The sequence below is a fragment of the Capra hircus genome, chromosome 21 (assembly GCF_001704415.2).
Source record: "Capra hircus breed San Clemente chromosome 21, ASM170441v1, whole genome shotgun sequence".
In the NCBI taxonomy this organism is placed as follows: Eukaryota; Metazoa; Chordata; class Mammalia; order Artiodactyla; family Bovidae; genus Capra; species Capra hircus.
In genome coordinates, this window is record NC_030828.1 from 67,103,466 (window position 1) to 67,123,910 (window position 20,445).

Sequence of the window (20,445 nt, forward strand, 5' to 3'; positions counted from 1 at the left end):
CCCGCATTTCCTGGGGCTCCTTTGTGGAAGGAGGGTCGTCTCTGGCCCCAAGCTTGTGGCTCCTTGATGAGGCTGGGGGTGAGAGGGTGCGGGGGCTAGCCTGCCCAAGGCAGGACGCTCTGCTTCAAGGACAGGAAACCCAATCTGCTGACCCAAGGCAGCCTGGGCGACAGGAGGGACCTGGTGTTCCCCTCACTCCGCCTGGGCGTGTTCCCTCTGTGGCCTTCTGCCCAGCCTTGGGCCAGCCCTGCTCAAGGGTGTTCAGGTCTCAGCTGCTGTCACCTGCAGCAGGTGAGCCAGCCCGGTCCTCTCTGAGGCTGGGTCCCCTCCTCTGTGACACAGGAGATGCTGGGAGGCTGTGCCCAGCAGGAGCGGAGGTCAGGGGTAGGTGGGATCGGCCAGAGACCCTGCAGCTGGGGCGCCGGGAGAGGCAGCCGGCCTGCCACCTCCGTGCCTGGGCAGCCTCTCTGTCCTCCGCCATGGTCTGCTGACCCTGGCCCCTTCCTTCCTGGACTTCATGGGGCCCCTGGACAGGTGGGCGGCCCCCTCAGCGGCTGGGATGCAGTCCTCACAGAGCCCCCATCGCAGCCCCAGGGGGGGAGGGGGCTGCAGGGTCCCCAGGGCCACACTGTCCCCTCTCTCACCTCCTCCTTTACTACCTCAGAGTCCTTTAGGGACCTCCAGCAGGTCAGAGGGTCCCCCTCCCACCGAGGTCAATGTCTGCCCACCATCCATTGGCCCGGGGGAGGAGCTAGGACTAGGCAGCCCTGGACTAGATGGTGCTTCCCCAGCCTTCTCCCAGTGTGGAGCGCTGGGTGGCTGGCCTGTGCCCTTGTACTGGGCAGGGCGATCAAAATTAATATAGATTAGTTGATTGCAGATCAATTGTAAATCAACTGTATTTAAATTTTTTTAAAAAAGGATTAGGCTCTGGATTCAGACACCTCTGGGCTGGGAGCCCAGCTCTGCACCTTGCTAGCTGTGTGACGTTGGGCAGCTTACTCCACCTCTCTGGGCCCCAGCTCCTGGTATAACGTGGGGAGCATTGCGGGAGAAAGTGCAAATGTGCAGGACGAGGCCCAGCCTGCCTGTCTGCACTCCCTCAGGATGGCAGTTATTGCTATTTAGATGCACCCGCTCCTTGAAGCCCTGTCTGGCAGCCCCCTAAGTGAGTGTCTGCTCTGTTTCTAGAAAGGATTGAGGCCAAAGGGGTGAAGCAATGTGTCTAAAGCCCCAGATGGGGGACTTCCCTGCGGTCCAGTGGTTAGGACTCTGCGCTTTCACCGCCAAGCGCTCGGGTTCCATCCCTCCTCAGGGGAACTGAGCCCGCACAAGCTGCTCAGTTCAGTCAAAATCAGGAACCATAGATGGAGGTGGTGGGATGCCCCAGGGCCCAAGTGGTCTCCGTGCCTGAGCCCCCACCATCGTGCCCTCCTCTCCAAAGAGGAAAGGGCAGAGCTCCCCCATGAGAGGTGTTCCAGCATTGGACTAGAGGAAGGGGAAGGCCCGGTGGTGGTTTGGGGCAGGTTCCCTCCGCCCTCGGCCTTGGCCGCCCTGCGCAGCACTGGGATTCCCACAACTCCTGCCACATGACCCGCTCTGTCCCTGGTGGGACTGTTTGTGGAGCAAGGCTGTTTTCCGGGAAACTGTGCCTTGGAGGAGAAGAGCCGGGCAGCCCCGGGTCTGAAGTAGGTCAATTTGCATCACCGCCAAAAACTGCTGTGGAAAGCCAGGGCCTTTTAGGAAAGAGCCCAGGCCACTGGGGCCAGTGTGGAGATTCCCTGGTGCCCTGGAGGCGGTGCCATCCTTAGCAGGCCACTGGGATTGGGGTCCTTATGCCCAGCGGGCCCTGCTTTGTCCCATGTGGCCCCACCCACCTCTAGCACCTCCAGCTCTTTCTCCTCAGGCCTCATTTTCCCCATCAGGCAAACACAGAAAGGAGTGCAGGGCCTGGCTTCCTCCCTGGAGGAAGGGTGGGCTGTTAACAAGCAGGCAGCTTCGTGGGGGCCTGGGAGGACACTGCCTGTCTGCCTGCACCTGCCCCGGTGGGGGCTCTCCTGGGAGGGGCGGTGCTGGGAGGGTGGCTCCTGGTCAGCTGACCTGACCATCCCGTGGTCCTCGGGTGGTCAGGAGTCTCGGGCCAAGGTCAGGTGCAGCTGCCAATGACCCTGAGCAAGTGACTTCCCCTTTGGGGGAGGCTGGGTGGCAGCAGAGATCCCAGCCTCAAGGCCTCCGCTTTTTGCGTCCACTTGTTGCCTCCAAGGCTCGGTTTCCTCACCTGTCAACAGAGGATCCCATGGCTCTGCCCAGTGCACTTCGGGAGCGAGCGGGGACAGCCCCGAGAAACTAAAGGCCCCAGCAAGGGTCCCGGAGAGAAGCAGCCTTCGAGCTGGAGCTGGGGCCTGGGAAGCGCAAAGTCATCGCCCAAGGGAAGTGGGCGGGGCCGTGGAGGAGCCCCGCCCCCGGCCCTGCCCTCCCGCCGGGTGGTCCAGGGGCGGCCAGACCCAGCGACCCACAGGCCCGGTGTGTTCCAGTCCCATCCCGCACGCACCGGGCTTTGTGGCACCTGCCGAGCCCTGTGGCAGGATGCGCGCCCTTCTGCCGTCCCCTCCCCCTCGCCCTGGGAGCTCCGGGAGGGGGAATCGAGGGAGGACGATCAGCACACACCACTCGCGTTATATTCTCTGGCCCCTGTCAGCCCCTCCTGCTGCCGGGCAGGCTGAGGGCGGAGACTCAATTAACCGACCACAGGAGGTCATGAAACATTGGGAAATACTTCTTTTTTTCAAAGATGAAAAAGGAGTAGAGGGCAGTAAAAAAAAACAAAACTTCCATTTCTGCATCTAAGCTTCCTTGCCTGGCAGACAGTCCTTCCTTGCGTCTGACTTAAATGCATCAAGCTGTATTTCAGTTGATCTGTGTGTGTGCGCCAACTCAGCCCTATCTGACTCTTTGTAACCCAATGCACTGGAGCCCGCCAGGCTTCTCTGTCCACGGGATTGTCCAGGCAAGAATCCTGGAGTGGGTTGTCATTTCCTCCTCCAGAGGATTATCCTGACTTGGGAGCGAATCCATGTCTCCTGAGTCTCCTGCATTAGCAGGTGGGTTCTTTACCCCTGAGCCACCTGGGAAGCTCTGATCGACATTAGGGGGATAAGCAGCAGCACACTCATTGGAAAAGACCCTGATGCTGGGAAAAATGGAGGGCAGAAAAGGGTGACAGTATGAGATGGTTGGATGGCATTATTGACTCAATGGACATGAGTTGGAGCAAATTCCAGGATAGTGAAGGACAGGGAAGCCTGGTGTGCTGCAGTCCGTGGGGTTGCAAACCGTGGAAGACGCATGAACGACCGAATCACAACATGTTTAGTGCGGGCTCGCAGCTCCACCAATGAACGTCACGTGACTGGACCTATCTGTGCCTTGATTTCTTCGCCTATGAAAAGGAGATAATTAAGGAGCACCCATTTCATCAGATTGTCTGATGCAACCAGTTAACGCATACAAAGCACTTAGGAAAGAGCCTGATGCCTGTGGAGGGGGACACAAGTCAGCTGTCTAATCAAAAGAACCCAAAGCAGGGTCTGGCAGGGCTGGTTGAGTTCCCAGGCTCACAGCAGCATTATTCACAACAGCCAAGAGGTGGCAGCAACCCAGGTGTCTGGGGACAGATGAAAAGATAAACAGTGAAACGCTATTCAAGCTTTAAAAGGAAGCACATTCTGACACATGCCGCAACACGGATGACCCTTGAGGATCTTATGCGAAGTTATGTAAGCCGGTCACAAAAGAACAAACACTGTCCGTTGGATTCCACTTGTATGAGCTACTTTGAGTGGTCAAGTTTAGAGAGATGGGAAGTAGACTGACGGATGCCAGGCTGGAGGGAGGCTGAGAAAGGGGAGGTCGTGTTTAATGAGTGTGGCGTTTCAGTGTTGCAAAGTGAAAAGAGTCCTGGAGCTGGATGGTGGTGACGGCTGCGTAACAGCGTATAACCTACTGCCTCTGCACTGTGGACTTACAATGGTCCAAACGGGGCATTAGGTTACGTGGATTCTACAACAGTAAGAAAAGTCACCTGTCATTTCCAAGCAGATGGAAGGCATGTGGTGTCCGGGGCCTCCCAAGTCCTGGGTTGCATGCAAAGAGCTGACCATAGCTCTGGGCCAGGTGTGGGGGCACTTGATGTCTGGGCTGGACTTGGGGGGGTCTGCTGCCAGTCCACCCCTGCCTGCTGGCCTCCTGCCAGGTGGAACCGGCCTGCAGCCTGAGCCCCAGCCCCCTGTGGAGGAGGGTAACGGGACAGCAGCTGACCAGGGACACTCCCAACTCGCATCTGATGCTCATTTCCTGCTGAGGGTGGAATTCTTGGCTGGCCTTTGGCTCCTTCTGGAAGTGTCTGGTCTCCTGAGGACTGTTTCCTCATCTGTCAAGAGGGAGTAAGAATAGCTCCTGCCCCCTGGGCCCCACTGACGGTCACACCCCTTGGCTCTCCACGCAGCCCTATTGTTAGAGGGTTGCCCTTGAGCTGGGGGTTTCACGGACGTGACCCTTGACCCTCATGCCAGAACTCAGGGAAAGGGGAAGTGACTGCCACAGGAGGGCGAGGCAGCGTCTCCCATGCCCCAGTTGCAGCCTGGAGCTCGGGTGAGGCCCCAGGGAGGGAGTGAGGGCATCATGGCAGCTGGGTAAGGGGGTGCCTAGCCTGCCCGGGCGTGTTCTTCCTGCCCCTGCCCATCAGGGTCTGGAGCTCTGAGGGGGTGGTGGGTCTGTGAGCCTGACGCTGTCCCCTCCTCCGTGACCCAGAGCACTTTGGATTCTCCAGCGATTTCCCAATCTGGGGTTAGAAAAGGAGGCTGGCAGGGAGGACTGGGGATTGCCCAATGAGGCCACGGCAGACAGCCACGGAGGCAGTGGGCCAGGACCCCTTGGGTCGTGGCCTCATTACCCTCTCCGGCTGGATGGACTTGCTGTGGTTGGGGGCAGTCCTTCAGTCTTCCACTCGACGCACTGGGAGCAGCTGGAATGACCCCCTGTGACTGTTGTTTCAGATCTAAAAAATGTCGCCCCTGAGGCCACAGGCGAGAAGGGGCTAGAGTCTGGCTTACTCCAGCCTCCTGAAGCCACCTCTTCCCACAACAACCTCCCCCAACCCCCTCCTACACTGTCCAGAGACAGAATCGATGTCCAAGCCCCAAACTGGGCCCCGGCCGCCTTTCCCAAGGAGGAAGAGGAAGTTCTCAGCTCCAAGGGGCACTCCCATCTCCCCCCTGCCTTGCCCACTTGGCCGTGCCTCCCAGGCTGCAGAGCTTTGTGCCCAGTTTCCAGGGGGAGCAGGGAACCAGAGGGGAGGGGGGAGGGGGGCACACAAAAGGGAGGGAGGAGCAGAAGCTCTGTTAAGGAGCAAAAAGGAAGCCAGTGCCCAGACGGGAAATTCCTGAGCTGCAAAGTCCTTTTCAGAGGGCAGGAATTTCTAGGATGTGAAACAAGGAAGAGGTCCTCTTCCCCAGCTCCCCTCCGGCCCCTTGACTGACCCAGAGAAACAGGCCTCAGATGGGAAACTGAGGCCCAGAAAGCAATGTGACCTGCTCAAGGCCACACCAAGTGAGGACCAAGCCAGGCTGAGTGAGACTCAAGCCTGAGCTGTTGGGACCCCCAGCTGGTGCCTTTAGGAGCATGGTCTGACCCAGCTTGGGTCCCAGAAAGGGAAAGCGCTTCAGTGGGAGTCCTGCAGGCCTGGCTGTGGGTTCGGACCCCCATTTACTGCCTGTGTGACCTCGGGCAAGTCACTCACTTTTGTGAGCCATTTCCCCTTTTTAAGGAAGCCTGGGCAATGAGAGTGTATGCCAGGCACCAGCACGGGTGCTCTGTCAAAGGCTGACCAGCACCCGGTCCCTTAGGGAGCCTCCTCCCCAAGGATGTGTGTGGCCACAGTGACCCTCAGGGTGTGAACACTCTTTCTGGAAGGGGTGATCCTCCGAGCGGTCAGCCTCAGAGTCAGGTGGGACAGTCCCCAGTACCCCGTGGGAGGAAGCGGACTCCCCACAGTTGGGGGTGAGCTGGGTTGCTAGGAGGTCCTCTGAGCTGCCCGAGGTGCTGGCTCTGTGACGCTTGAAAGTGGTTCTGAGTGCAGAGCCCCTTCCAGTCAGCCAATCAGCAGCTGTTGTGGGACAGTGGGTCAGCACCGAACCCATACTGTCCGCTGGGGGGTGCGGGTCTGGAGCCCCACTCAGGCTTGGCGACAGCCAGCCCCGACAGCCCGCCCAGGCTGGTGGGAGAGAGTGAGCCCTTCCCGGACACCCCAGCTTGGCAGGCTTCGCCTCGCTCAGGGGGTGCGCGCGCGGCCCCGGGCGCGGGGACGCGGGCAGCCCCCCATCACACTCTCTGGGCTTTGGCCTCCGCCCGGGGGTTTTCCGCGGGGACGGCGGGCGGGGCGGGGCGGGCCGACGGGGGTGGAGCCTGCGTCTATTTCAGGCGGCGCCCGGCTCTGAGGCGACAGGCTCGGCCCGGACACAGTAAGTGACCTGCGCTCGCGGTGCGTCCGGTGCGTCCGCCCCAAACTCTCCGCGCGGCTGCCCACCCGCCCCGACGCGACCCGCGTCTCCGGCCCAATCCCGGTAGGGAGTGGCTGGCGCGATGGAGGGAACCCCGCGCGGAGAACCCCAGGTCTTCCTCAGCCCGCCCTTCTAGGGAAACTGAAGCCTTAGGGCTCAGCTGCTGCGTCAGGGTGCAGAGGGTCGAGTTAGACGCTCCCGGTGGAGGGCTCTGTCCTGGGAAAGCCGGGAGGAGGGGGCTGTGGGAAGGGGCCCTAGTGTCCCTTCCTTTGCAGTAGGAGGGGCAGGGGTAGCCCAGGGCGGGGTGGGGGCGCCTGGCTGTATGACAGAGGCCGAGTCACTTCACCTGCCGAGCTTGAATGTCCTCACGTGCAGGGACCAGGGAGGCTGGCCTGGACCTCAGCCCTGACCCGGGGGAGGAGAGTGAGAGTGTGTGTGCCCGCATAGAAACTGGGGGAGCTGGGTGGACCAGGGAGGTGCCCCAGGCTGTGGCCACACGGTGTGACTCGGAGCATACCCCTTCCTGTCTGAGTGTGCCCAGCCACTGGCCTCGGCTGAAAGGAATGCCTCTCCTGCCCTCTTATGCTGTGTGTGGCCACCAGGGTTAGCCTGACAGACCCTGGGATACAAGACTCAGACCCTTACTGAGGCCTGGCCAGGGGCCAGCATATGCGGCTGTGTGCTCCCCTCACAGCCTCCTTTCAGCAGCACTGTGAGGAGGGCTTCTCCTCCCCATTGCACAGATGGGAAGACTGAGGTCTATGAAGGCAGGGTGGTGTCTGGTCTACACCCTAGTGGATGGTACAGCCAAGCCCACAGTGGTCTCTCTTTCTGCTGCAGCAGCGGCCTCAGAGTGAAGGCCTGGGCGGGGGCCAAAGGGGCTGCTGCGGACCTTGGCGCGGGAGGAGATTTTGTGCCCCAGAGGCAAGGAGGAGGTGGTGATGCCCTGCAGGGACCTGCAGGAACCAGGTCTGGAGGCTGGCAGGAGCCTGGCTGGCCTAGGGATGGAGGAGGCGGGGCAGTGAGGCAGAAGTGAGGCAGGTGGGTCTGCAGCCACCCAGGAGGGCCCTCCTCCTCCCCTGGCAGTGGGGGGAGGGGCTGTGTGTGCGGGGAGAGGTGGGGCCTGGGCCCAGGGTGAGGCTGAGTGGCCCCTGCCAACCAGCCGGACCAGCTCCTGTGGGTGCCTGGCATGAAAGCGACATGGACTGGGAGGGATGCTGGGGGAAGGGATGGGCAGGGCAGAAGTGCCCAGTGGCCTTGCACCTGGGGACCCTGGCTTTGGGGCTCCCCAGAGGACCCTCAGCTTGGTTCTGGAGGGGAACTCGCAGTCCAAATGGCACCGGCTGGCAGCTGAGACCCAGCAGTGTAGGACTCTGCCCCCGGTATCTGGTGAGGCTGTGGGAGGAGAGAAAGCCCGGCTTCCTGGCCACTGAGTGGCTCTGGTCAAGCTTGGGGCTTTGGGAAGCGTTCCTGGGAGGATGGGCGAAGATGGCTGGGCTGGTGGGAAGGCAGCAGGGGATGTGGAAAGTCTGACGGGCCTAATCCCACCCCCTACCCCACCTCCTGCTGCCTCAGTTCCCCTTTCTGCAGGGGTGGATCACCCTGTCTGACTTGCAGGGCTGCTGCAGGGGCAAGTTGAAGCCGTGCTGTATGAGTCACGACTTGGTGTATTTACTCTTGGGTGGTGGGGCAGGCCCTGTTATGGGTCACCGCATACCAAGGAGGCCCGTTCCCCTCTGCTCCCCTTTCCCAGCCCTGCCCCACTCCCTTCCTTAGGGTCAGCCGCGTTCCCCTCCACCGGTCCGGGCCTGGCTTCCCCGACAATCAAGGCGCCGGGGCGGGTGCTGCCTCTCGGGATGGTGGCGGTGCCCAGTGCCTGGTGAGCTGAGTTCCAGGCTGTTGACCATGGGGGCGTATTAAGCCTCTCTGAGCTAGTTACTTGAGATGAGGAAAATAGCACCCCTCCTGGAAGGCAAGAGGGGAAGTGATGGGATGGGCACTCAGGAAGGGCCCAGGAAATGGAAGCTTCTGTGGTGGTGTCATCACCCCAGTTGGGGAGCAGGCAGGGTGCGATGGAGCTGTGAAGCTCGAGTTTCCTGTCTGGGCTGCTGTGTGACCTCAGACAGGCCTGCGCCTCCTTGGGCCGCTTGTCCCTCCAACCTGGGAAAGGGCTTGAGGGGGCACTGTGGTTTCTGTAGACCTGAGCCCCAAGGTCATAATCAGTGTCTGGCCCTGCCTGCCTCATGGTCCCAGCGGGAGCAGCCCTGTTTCTGCTCACCACGTTCCTCTGGGACCCCAAGCCACACGAGTCAAGAGGAGAACTGAGCAGATCGGAGGATGGGGCTGGGGCGGGATTCCTGCCTCTGCCCAGCCTCTAGCGCCCTGTGACTGTTCTGGACCTTGGTTCTCGCTCTGTACAATGGGCCAGCAGCCGAGCTCTGCCCCCTCCCCCAGAGTCCCAGTGAGCCTGTGGTCTCCCTCCCTGCCCAGAGGATGGGCTGACAAGGAAGGATTTGCCAAAACGAAGTCCCCTTCTGTCTGGAGCTTCAGGGAGGGCCTGCGGGTTCTGCGGAAGTGGCGTCCAGGGGGAAGGTTGAGTTGCTGGTACCCATCTAGGCCAGGAGACAGCCAGAGCCCTGGCGGTCATACAGGTGAAAACAGATCAACCTGGCCGCACGCTTGGGCTGGGGAGCCAGGGGCCAGTCCCCCGCAACCACTGACCCTCTCATTACCTCCGCTGGTCAACCTGCAGGCCTGAGTCGGGGTGATGCTGAAGATGCTGACCTTCTTCCAAGGACTCCCAGGCCAGCAGACTGTGTACGGGGCCCCTGACTTCCCCAGAAGTGCCCAGAAGTTGCCCTCTACCTCAGAGGCAGAGTCTGAGGCCTCCATGTCGGAGGCCTCCTCCGAGGACCTAGTGCCATCCCTGGAGGTTGAGGTGGCCGCGGACAGGGATGAGGAAGAGGCCGGCAAGAAGAAGAAGAAGTCGAAAGGCCTGGCCACCATGTTCAGCGTCTTCACCAAAGGGAGGAAGAAGAAAGGTCAGCCCAGCTTAGCAGAGACTGAGAGCGAGTCTGAGTCCAGTCCCCGGCCGCCTGCCCAGCTGCCCACAGGTACGCGGGAGCCTCCTCCCCAGGCAGGCAGGGTCTGGGCAGGATGGAGGCTCATTGGAGTGGAGGCCCCGCTCAGCCGGGACAGAGGGGGCAGGGCACGTGGGCGTCGAAGGGCCTCCCCTCCCTGCTTTCATCTGCTGCCCCCTGATCTCAGGATCTGAGCCTGGTGTCCCCTGCCCGGGCTGGGACACCCCGCATGTTTTGGGGGTCTCGGCCCCTGGGAGGTGACCGGGGCGGAAGGCGGGTCTCAGAACCCCGGGCCGCGCTAACGCTGTGTTCTGGCCGCAGTGGAGGAGCTCAAGGCCGACCTGGAGCGCGGGCAGCTGGAGGCGGCGGGGCCGCTGCTGGCGCTGGAGCTGGAGCTGCAGGAGGCCGCGGCGGCGGGCCTCGCGAGCCAGGAGGAGCTGGTGCGGCGCCAGAGCAAGGTGGAGGCGCTGTACGCGCTGCTGCGCGACCAGGTGCTAGGGCTGCTGCGCCGGCCGCTGGAAGCGGCGCCCGAGCGGCTGCGCCAGGCGCTGGCCGTGCTGGCCGAGCAGGAGCGCCGGGACCGCGCGGCGGCGGCGGCGGGGCCCCCGGGGTGCCCGGGGCTGGCGGCCACGCGGCCCCGAGGCTGGCTGCAGCTGTGGCGGGACGGCGTGGCGCAGGCGGCCGCGGAGCGCCTGAGCCGGCGGCCGGCCGCGGACGCCGAGGGCCGCACGGAGGTCGAGCGCGCCTTCCTGCACATGGGCCGCACCATGAAGGAGGACCTGGAGGCCGTGGTGGAGCGCCTCAAGCCGCTCTCCCCCGCCGACTTCCGCGTGGTGGCCGCCTACGCCGAGAGCTACCACGCGGAATTCGCGGCCCAGCTGGCGGCCCTGACGCAGTTCGAGCTGTGCCCGAGAGACACCTCCATGCTGCTGCTCTGGGTGCAGAACCTCTACCCCAAGTGAGCACGGGCGCGGGGTGCCGGGCAGGCGTTCCCCAGGCGGGCAGGGCCTGGGTGTCACCAAGTGAGGGAGTCCAATGGGAAAACGGCCCAGGCGGGCCTGGAATCAAAGGGGCAGGGCCTCCGGTGGGCCTGCTTTGCCCCGGGAATCCTTAGTCTCTCTGGCCTTAGCTGCATCCCACAGTTGGGGAAACTGAGGCACAGAGAATGGGGGCAAGGACCTCATCTTTCTTTCCTGAGATTCCAGTCTGGGTTAGGGGGTGAAGCTGCATGTGATCAAGAGTCAGGAAGGGCTGTGGCCAGGAGCGGGGGCCCTGACCTGGCCTGGGTCAGCCCAGGAAGCCAGCTCGGAGGAGGAGGTGCAGGATTCTACCTGCCACAGAAGGCATTGGCCCTGCTCTGTCGCCGCTGACAGTCTAACAGAAGTAAGGGAGTGAGGCAGAGGGAAGCGAGGACAGGCCGGGAGAGGGAGAGGCGGGGTGGTGTTCCCAGCAAAGGGAGCAGCCCTGCATGGCCCAAGGCTGCGCTGGTAGGCCTTCTGGGAGCAGTGTGGTTCAAAGCAGGCTGAGGGAGCACTCCCAGGCAGGATAGGGGGCACTGGGCCTGTTGGGAGAATCCTCACTGTGCAGGGTGTCCCCCAGTGGCAGAGCTGAGTTCTGGCCACCGAGGCCTGGAGCTCCCAGTTTGGACGGTGCCTGTTGGTGCCGTGGAGAATCCCCGGTACCAACTGGATTCAGATCCGGGCATCCCCTGGTACACCCAGACCCCATGCATCCCTGAGCATGTTGCTGCCAGTGTCTTGGCTTTCTCTGCCCACCGAAGCTGCATAAGAAAATCCGGAGACAGAGGCAAGAACACAGCAGGCTCCTGCCTCCAGAACTGTGTCCCTGCCTCCATGAGGAACCTAGGGGATCCTATAGCTGGGGGCTCGCAGTGTGTGATTGGAGATGAACAGAGGCATAAGGATCCTGCGTGCTTCTCCTCAGCTGTTTCAAAAATAGTCATCAGGCTGGCGTTGGGTAGCCCGGTAATTTGGGTCTGGCAGTCTGCTGGCCCAGCTGTTGGGTCCATTGTTTTTTGTGGACTGTAGTGAGACGTTCTTTCTATAATGCAGAGGAGAGAAAAACTCGGAGAGGTGGTTTGCAGAGAGGGTGCTGTGAAGTTGAGCCCCAGATACAGAATGTTTTGAGGGGACTATAGGTGCAGCATGTAATTCTCAAATGAGGTTTAATCTTTTGGTAAAGAAACTTAGTTACAGATGGCAGATCAGGAACAGGTCAAGAACTGGAGGAAAAAAACAGCACGACACCTGTTTTTTTCCCTTATTTTCCTGCAACAAGCATGTCCCTCATTTGATCAACCTGGGTGGGGAGAGACAACCTGCAGTGTGGATCGGCTCGGGGCTGGCCCCGCTTGTAGCATAAAGCCTGCAGGAAGCCTGGAGGTGTAGACCCTGTAAGCGATGTCTGAGGCTCTCAGGGACGTTAGTGGTCTCGGTTGGTGCTGGTGGGTCAGCCTCCAGCAGGGGCCCGATGAGGACCAGGTTGGGGTGGTGAGTAAGGAGTCAAGGAGGGCAGGGAAGCTGGCCCGGGGCAGGGGATGCCAGAGAGTCCCGCCAGCCGAGCGGGTTCCTTCTTGTTGGTCCTGACTCACCAGGAAGTGCTGGGCCTGTCCCCTCTTCCTCTCCACCTTCCTGTCCCCGTGACCTCTGGGGCTTTAACCTGGGGCCCCGTGGGGTCAGTGCAGCGGGACGCTGAGTCCTGAGAGGGGGAGACCAGGGTGGCTCCGAGGAGGCTTGTGTGGCCAGAAGTCTGGGGAGCAAAGGGACGCAGCGCATCCAGGCTGGGGGTGGGGGTGGGGGGTGCGGGTGGCAGAAAGGGCTATTCTTGAGCCTCCGGGCAGACAAAGGCCCTAAGGAAGTGCCAGGGCTGGGCAGTCTCCAGGGGGCTCTGGGACCCAGTGGAAGCGCCACAAGGATGGGTGGATATGCCTCCATCCAGGGTGAGGTCAGGGAAGGGCAGACAGCCCTTCCTGCTGGGACTGGCCGCCCTCTGGGGGCAGCAGAGCCTGTCTGAGGGGAAGGCAGGGCAGGGCTGGTGGGATGCAGTGGGAGCACGGTGGGGGATGGTGGGAAGGAGACAGAGGGTGAGAAGGGGAGGGGGAGCCCTCGGAGCAGGGCGATCAGACCGGAAATGTGGTTCTGCCTCCGCAGGGGGAGGGGGGACTGCTGGAGGCAAGGCAGGGAGCCCGGGAGGAGGGTCCTTCGGTGTGCCAGGCAGGAGATGGGGGCTGGGCCGTGGGGTGCCTCTGGCCGGGTGGCTCGAGGCTGATGGGTTTCGGGAGCATAACCTGGAGTAAGAGTGGACGCGGGGAGAGAGTGAACGGAGGCAGGGTGATCCGGGGTTCGGGGCCTGGGTCTACCTGAGATGGAGAGGCAGGGCTGGGAGGCACTGGAGGGAAGGCAACTGAGCTGTGCAGGGCTCTGGCCAGGACAGGGGGACAGCTCTGGTTTTCCTCACCCCAGCCCCTCTGCCCACAGCGACATCCTCAACAGCCCCAAGCTGTCGCCCGAGCTGCAGGGAGTCAGACTGGGGACCCTCCTGCCCCAGACCCAGATCCGGCAGCTAGAGGCCACGTTCCTCTCCAACGAGGTGGTGAGTCCAGGGCCAGTGCCGGGCGGGGCTGAGGGGGGCGAGCAGGGAGCCTGGCAAGGACGCCCCCGTGGGCTTCGCCCTACCCTGAGAGGGCCCTTCCTCCGCTCCAGGCCAGCATAAGGGAACTGACAGCCCGAGCTCTGGAGCTGGAGTCGGAGCGCTGGACCAAGGATGAGGCCCCACAGAGGCTGGACGGCCGCTGCCACAGTGAGCTGGCCATTGACATCATCCAGGTAGCGCCCGCTGCCCTGCCCGCACTGGCCTCATCCCTGTGGGCAGACGCGCCTGCCACTGAGCACACACCCCCTTGCTCCATGTCTTACCAGCGCCCACCCCTGCCCCAGCCCTAGAGCAGGCAGGCTTCTGCTCAGTTTCACCGCCCCCCCCAACCCCTGCAGATCATTTCCCAGGGCCAGGACAAGGCCGAGAGCATCACCCTGGACCTGGGCACGCAGATAAAGCCCTTGCTGTTGGAAGAGCTGGCCAGGTTCCTCAGGAGGTGGGTGATGAGCATACATGCCCAGAGCAGGGCTGGGGGCTGAGGGGTCCCTGCCGCCCCCTCTCTCAGAGTTCCAGTCCCTCCCTTGGGCCCCAGGTGGGGATGTTAGCTAGACCAGCGCCCCCTCCCGGCCACTAGGGTGTCTGTTATTATGAGCAGGAGTCCTTGTCCCCCTTGTACCACCCACCTGGGCGCTGAGAGCCTCAGGTCATCTGACCCTCACCCGCCCCCGACCCCGCTCAGCAAAGCCCCGGAAGAGCAGCCTCCAACTGCAAAGATGCCCCGCAAGGGACTGAGGCCCTGGCCCCCCTTCAGGTGATGCCCCCGGTCCGTGCCCCGAGTTCTCTTGGGTAACCGCCTCCCCCCTTCTGCCTGCAGCTCTAGAGGGGCCTGGGGCTCTGCAGCGCCCTCTCCAGGAGCTCTGCAGGGGCCCTGGCCGCGCCGGGCTGAGGGTGTGAAGCCCGTTCCTGGATGCGTGTGCCGCGGGGGCCCGCGTGTGGAGCGGGAGGCTGGCCGGGCGGCTGCGAGGCTGCCCTTGTCCCAGTGTTTGTGCTGCTCCTACGTGTGCCCTTTCCCTTCCACCAGCTACCAGCGCGCCTTTGATGACTTTCTGGAGCGATGCAGACAGCTGCGAAATTACAGGGCCAATGTCATCGCTAACATCAACAACTGCCTCCCTTTCCGGTAAGGGCCCTGGGCAGTGGGGGGAGTGACTGCGGCTGCCTGCCTGCGTTGGTCGGGGGCGGGGGCGGGGGCGGGGCGGGGTGGGGGGGCCGGGAGGGGGTGGGGGTGCAGAGGGACGGGCCGGGGGCAGGTGCGTGGGATGGGGGAGGGCGGAGGAGCAGCCTAAGCAGCGATGCTGAATTAAAATGAGCAGGGTGGAGAGGAAATGCCCGGGCTTACAGGGCAACAGCAAGCATTTGTCTAGTGCTGGCGGGTCAGGCGCTCTCGCAAAGGGTTTCATTTATGCTGTCAGCAACCTTGTTAAGCAGATATAGTGACTGTGTCCATTGAACCATGAGCACCCTGACTATGGAGAGGCTGAGCCACTTGTCCTCAGTTAGAACAGGATGTGGTGTTAGGCGGGTGTTAGGTGGGAAGGCTGGGTCCCGCCTAGGGAGCCTGGATGGAGTGCCTTGGTCTTGCTTCTGCTGGGACAGAGGAGCCAGGGAGGGTTCTAGAGCCATGATTTAGGGAGATTCGCCTGGGGCTCCCGGGCTCTCTGGATTTAGGGCTGCAGGCTGGGCGGGGCTGGTGTGACCTCCCTGCCTCCTGTGCTTGCAGAACGTCTGTGGAGCAGAGGTGGCAGACAAGGCCAGACCTCCGGAGCTCCCTGCTGAGGCCCCTGTATGAGCTAAAAAGCCATGGCTTTGATACTCTGCTCCAGAGCCTGTTTGGGGACCTGAAGGTAGTCCAGCCTCCTGCTCCGCGGCACATGCTGAGTCTAGTGCTGGGTTCACTGGGGGAGGGCCTAGGGGGTGGTCAGCAGCACGTGCTGAGTCTAGTGCTGGGGGGCTGAGGGAGGGCCTGGGAGGGTGGGGTGGGGCATTGGGCAGCAGAAATGAAGACCTGGCTGGAGGAAGTCTCAGCATTGGGCAGATACAAGGAGGCTGGTGGCCCCCGTGATGTTGAAGTCACCCCCTCCTTCAGCCTCGGGATTGCCCTGGGGTGCGAACAAGAAGCCTCAGAGCCCCTCCCTGTTTGGACTCCACCTAGTCCTCAAGCTTGCCTGTAGTTTCCCCTGACGCCCCCAGGCCCTCCTGCCCTACCCTGCCTCCCAGCCAGGACACTCAGAGCCTCTGGCGGCTCCCGCCACATCTGCGGGGGCCAGGGCATCCCCAGAGACCCTTAGTGCCTGTACCCCAGGAGGAGGCGGGGGTCCTAGGGGAGGCAGGACTCCTGCCTGCCATCCGGGGGAGCCCCCCTTCACCCCAGTGCCCTGTGGCTGTGGGTGGCCAGGCGGTGACCCTGGATGACTCGCTCGGCAGGGTCATCATCATCATAGGCCCAGCCAAGCACAGGGCTGTGTTTATGCAGGAATTTATTTATTTAAGGAGGGAGATGGTGGAGAAGGCCTCAGGGCAGGCAGATGGCAGTCCTGGCTGGTCAGCCTTGGAGAAGGGGACGCAAACCCGGCCTCTACTTCCTGCTGGAGCGCCCGAGGAATCTTTAATATAACCCGACCCCTGTCCCGGCCCCGTGTGTGTCTGTGCGTGCGTGTCTACTGGGCAGGCCCTTCCTCTGCCGGGTGTGGCCACACAGCCTGACCCTCTCTTGTAGCCGCTGTTCAAGAAGTTCACGCAGACCCGCTGGGCTGCCCCCCAGCAGATCCTGGAGGAAATCGTCTCCGCCGTGGCCGAGAGGATGCCTGAGTTCTCAGAGCTGCAGGACTGCTTCCGAGAGGTGAGGGGGTGCTGGGCTGCCGGTGGGAGGACACGCAGGCAGGCGTGTGTGTGGGCACACCCGGATGCGCTTTTTTGCTCTGGCATCCGCCCCTCCCTGGACCTGGCCTTCAGGGAGGTGGTGGGTTCCCATGGCCCTGCCCGCTCGCCCACCCAGGAGCTGCTGGAGGCGGTCCACCTGCACCTGGTGAAGGAGTACATCACCCGCCTCTGTAAGCGGCGCCTGGTCCTCAAGACAGCAGAGCAGCAGCAGCAGCTGGCGGGGCTCGTCCAGGCCAACGCCCAGGACATCCAGCAGTTCTGCACCCAGAGCGTAAGCCCCACCCACCCTCCATCCTCCCATTGCGGTGGGCTGCCCTCCTGCTCCAAGCTCTTCACGGGCTAGGACCGCCCCTCTGGGCCTCTCCAAACCTGATGAGGTCTGACCTGAGCCTCTCTGGGCCCCCGGGTGCGCTTCCGGGCAGGGCCAGCCTCTCTCAACAAGCCTGTGCCCGCAGGGCTCCCGGGCCACCTGGCTGCACCACGCCCTCCCCACGCTTGCCGAGATCATTCGCCTGCAAGACCCCAGTGCCATCAAGATCGAGGTGGCCACGTACGCCACCTTGTACCCTGACTTCAGGTGAGAACCGGGGCCTCTAGGACCCGGGGAAGGCAGCCTGGTCCCGTGGTTCCCCGCTGCGGTTGGAGCCTTGGGGGGGGGGCGGTGCAGAGTGACTCCCTGAGGGTGGACAGAGCGCAGATAGATACTGGCAACTGTGCCCAGATCTTTACAGCGGCTGTTCACTCGGTCCTCGCTGCTGCCTGCTGGGGCTGACATTCTTCACCTCCGTCGTCCAGATGGGACCTGGGGGGTGTGAGGAATGTGTCCAGGGTAACGTGGCTGGTCAGTCGTAGAGCCAAAATAACAAAGCCAGGCATCCGGCTCCACACCGCATGAGCCTTTCCTTCAGAGGGGGATCCGAGACCAGAGGGACCAGGGACCTGCTGGAGGCCGTGGCACGTCCGTAGTGAAGCTGGGGTCCGCCGGTCAGCCTAGGGGTCCTCCGAGGCTTGACCTGTGTCCTGGGGCCTCTGTTCTAGAGTGGAGGCTCAATCCCTGACTGCCTGAGGATCTGGTGAGCCAGGGCAGCAGTCTCTGTGGGTTGAGGCCTCTGGTGTGGTCGGCCTGTCCCAGCATAGCCTGGTCCAGCTGCTGGCTGATCTGGTCCACCTGTTCAGCCACCCATCCAGTTACAGACTCACCCGTCCATCTACCCATCATACAGGCCCCTGCTTACCCATCTGGCCGCCCATCTAGCTATCCAGCCATCTGGTCACGCACTCATCTACCCATCTGTCCGTCCTTCCATCTACCCATCCATCCACCCATCTAGTCATCCACCTGCCCCCCTATCATCTGTCCATTCACAGATCCTTGTATCCACCCAGCCTGCCAGCAGTTATCAAGTGGTCTCCTATTAGCTACCGGCTCTGTTTAGGCACCAGGATGCAAGGAGGTACAAGGCACACCAGGCCTTCTGACAGACAGTCAGATGAGGGTTAGCAATGATGAGGTCATCCAGCGAAGGAGTACTATTTGCAAGTTTTAAAGATTGTTTAACCAAGGTTGTGAGTGGCGGGAGGTGCTGACTTTAGAGCTGGAAAATCCTCTCTGGGGAGGTGACTTGTTCTAAATTTTACTGTTTACTTTTGGCTGTGCTGGGTCTTTAATGCTGTGTGAGCTTTTCTCTAGTTGCGGCAAGTGGGGACTGCTCTCGAGTTGCAGTGCCCGGGCTTCTCATGGTAGTAACTTCTCTCATTGTGGAGCGCGGGCTTGAGGGCTTGAGGGCTCTTGAGCACAGGCTCAGTAGCTGTGGTCCATGGGCTTAGCTGCTTGGTGGTATTTGGGATCTTCCCAGATCAGGGGTGGAACCCATGTCTCCTGCACTGTCAGGTGGCTTCTTGACGGGAGGTGACATGTTAGCTAAGTGCTAAGGGGTGAGAAGGAGCTGGTTACCTCAAGGGCCTGGGGACGAGCATTCTGGGAGGAACAGCCAGTGCAAAGGCCGGACCGGGCAGGAGCTTGGCACCGTCTGGCACCACTGTGGCCCGTGCCGCCCAAGCGCAGTGGGTTAAGCAGAGCAGGGCACACTCGTGGGCAGGGGGGTTGGCTGCTGGGCCCTGTGGCTCCAGCCAGGAGTCTGGGGAACTGGGAAGGGGTGTGAGCAGGGTTGTTGGTGAGCGGGCCAGACTGACGGGACCCTGTCTTTACCAGCAAGAGCCACCTGAGTGCCATCCTGGCCATCAAAGGGAATCTGTCCAGCAGTGACGCCAAGAGCATCCGGAGCATTCTAGACATCAACACGGGGGCACACGAGCCCTCCAAGGCTCTATTTTCGCTTATAAAGATTGGTTAGCTTTTTCTGTGGCCTGACCTCCTTAGGAGCGCCTGGCGAGCATGGGATACCACTCCGTTTGGGGGCCGTCAGACCAGCACCAGCATCACAGCCCCAGGCGGCCCCTCTGGGAGTCCTGACTTCTGCTGCTGCTTCTGCCCAGGCCTGGCCGAGGTGTGGGCCCCTGGGCCGCTGGAACTGGACAAGCCATGATGTGTTGACCCCCCTCCTGTGGGGCAGGAGCCGTGGGGGGAAGCTCTGTGGATGAGAGTGGAGCTTGCATGCCCTGAAGGAGGGGTCAGGAGGGTGTGTGGCTCGGGGACCCAGCTCCGGGATCACCGCCTGTCCGCGAGGTCCTGCCACACCTGCCTGAGGACCACCCTGCTCAGGCTGGGTCTCCGGCCTCCCCAGCTCCTGAGCGGGCCCGAGCCTCACCCCTCCTGCCTGCTCTGGTCCAGGGCTGCGTCAAGCCGGCCTCAGCCTGAGTAGAGCAGAAGGAAGAGCTGGAGGAGAAAGGGGAAGATGAGCTCCTGTCTGGGAAGGTGGGGGGGACTCGAAAATGGCCTGTGGGAGGACAGGGCAAGTGGGGCAAAGCCAGTGTCCAAGCCCCCACCCCTCTCATTCCCCTCGGTGTCCCCTGAGGATGGGCCTGGGATGGCCAGGACCTGCTGGGTTTTCTCGGGCTCTGCCTCCCCCGACAAGGGGCCGACCCAGGGATGCATCTGTGGGTCCTCCCGGGAAGTCAGGCTGAGGTCAGGGCAGGACCATCTTGACCTCTGACCCCTTGGCCTCTGGTTCAGTTCCCTGTTGCCAATCTAACAAACTTCCACAGCTTGGGAGCCTAAAACGAGAACTTGTTTTCAGTTGTGGAGGTCAGCAATCTGACGTGGGTCTGGTGGGCTGAGCCAGGCGGTTCCTCTGGAAACTCTGGCGGGGAAGTTCCTTGCTTTTTCGTTTTTAGAGGCCAGCCTCCCAAGTTTCTTGGCTCGTGGGCCCCTTCCATTTCCAAAACCAGCACCGGCCTGTCAAATCCCTTTTGCGTCTCAGCACTGCCCTGCTACTCGCCCCTGGTGGTGACCTTTAACCCACCAGACAATGACCTTTGACCTACCCAGGCACTCCAGGATCCTCTTCTGATGTTAAGGTCAGCTGATTATTAATTCCACCTGACAGCCTTAATTCCTCTGCTGTGGAAACTAACATAGTCAGAGGCCCGGGGATTAGGATGTGAGCATCTTTATGGGGTGGACATTATTTTGCCCATCACAGCCTTCACCCATCGCCTGCCCTGTGGAGTGCCTTATCCTCCCCAGGAAAGCAAAGGTTCACTCACCCTCCTCGGCCTGGGGCAGTTGAGACGCAGGCGTGACCCACCCCGCCTGTGCCTGCGGGAACGCCCCTCTGTGACTGGGTTTGTAGCCGGCTCTCTTGGACTTGTTCCCCACTTTCCAGGTACTGTGGCCAGAAATTGGCCCGTGTAAATGGTTCACGAAGGCCTTTGTACATTTGTAGAAGTTTGCAGGTTTGAGGTTATTATTATTTTTTGATAGTATGCTTTTGTATGTTTTTTTAAGAACAAACTCTTGGTTTTCATAGCTTAATATAAAGCTGATTTCAAAAGTGACTGTGGAGTGATTTCTCTTGGGAAAGGCTTTCTCAGCCTCTTGGGGTCTGGCAGACTCTGTCCTCCAGCGCCTCCTGCCCACCACTCACTGTGAGCGTGACCTTTGGGAGGGTCTGCTGTGGGCCAAGGCCCCTCACTCCACCCTTCAGTCTCCTCACCTGGAGGTGGTGATCACGAACCTGTCTGACTTCCCCCACAGTCCTTTACAGAAGAGGGGGATGGCGACATTTCAGCTCTGTGTGTTGGGCCCAGCGGGAACTGGCTCTTGTATTCCTGGAACTGACCTCGAAGGGCCC

At 61.7% G+C, this 20,445-nt stretch overlaps 1 protein-coding gene across 2 annotated transcripts; it reads left to right on the forward strand.

Annotated features, from left to right (window-relative positions):
• On the forward strand, positions 6,467–20,149 carry TNFAIP2 (TNF alpha induced protein 2). Of its 2 annotated transcripts, none has more exons than XM_018066051.1 (12): positions 6,467–6,518; positions 9,310–9,670; positions 9,959–10,595; positions 13,135–13,249; positions 13,360–13,482; positions 13,648–13,748; positions 14,334–14,432; positions 15,033–15,156; positions 16,029–16,151; positions 16,308–16,463; positions 16,648–16,769; positions 18,405–20,149. In XM_018066051.1, the coding sequence occupies exons 2-12, from the start codon at positions 9,325–9,327 to the stop codon at positions 18,544–18,546; spliced, it is 2,088 nt and encodes a 695-aa protein (XP_017921540.1). In that variant the 5' UTR covers positions 6,467–6,518; positions 9,310–9,324; the 3' UTR covers positions 18,547–20,149. The 2 variants fall into 2 exon arrangements, with proteins under 2 accessions (XP_017921540.1, XP_017921541.1); XM_018066052.1 differs by lacking the exon at positions 6,467–6,518 and adding an exon at positions 6,534–6,620 and having other exon boundaries at positions 18,405–19,201.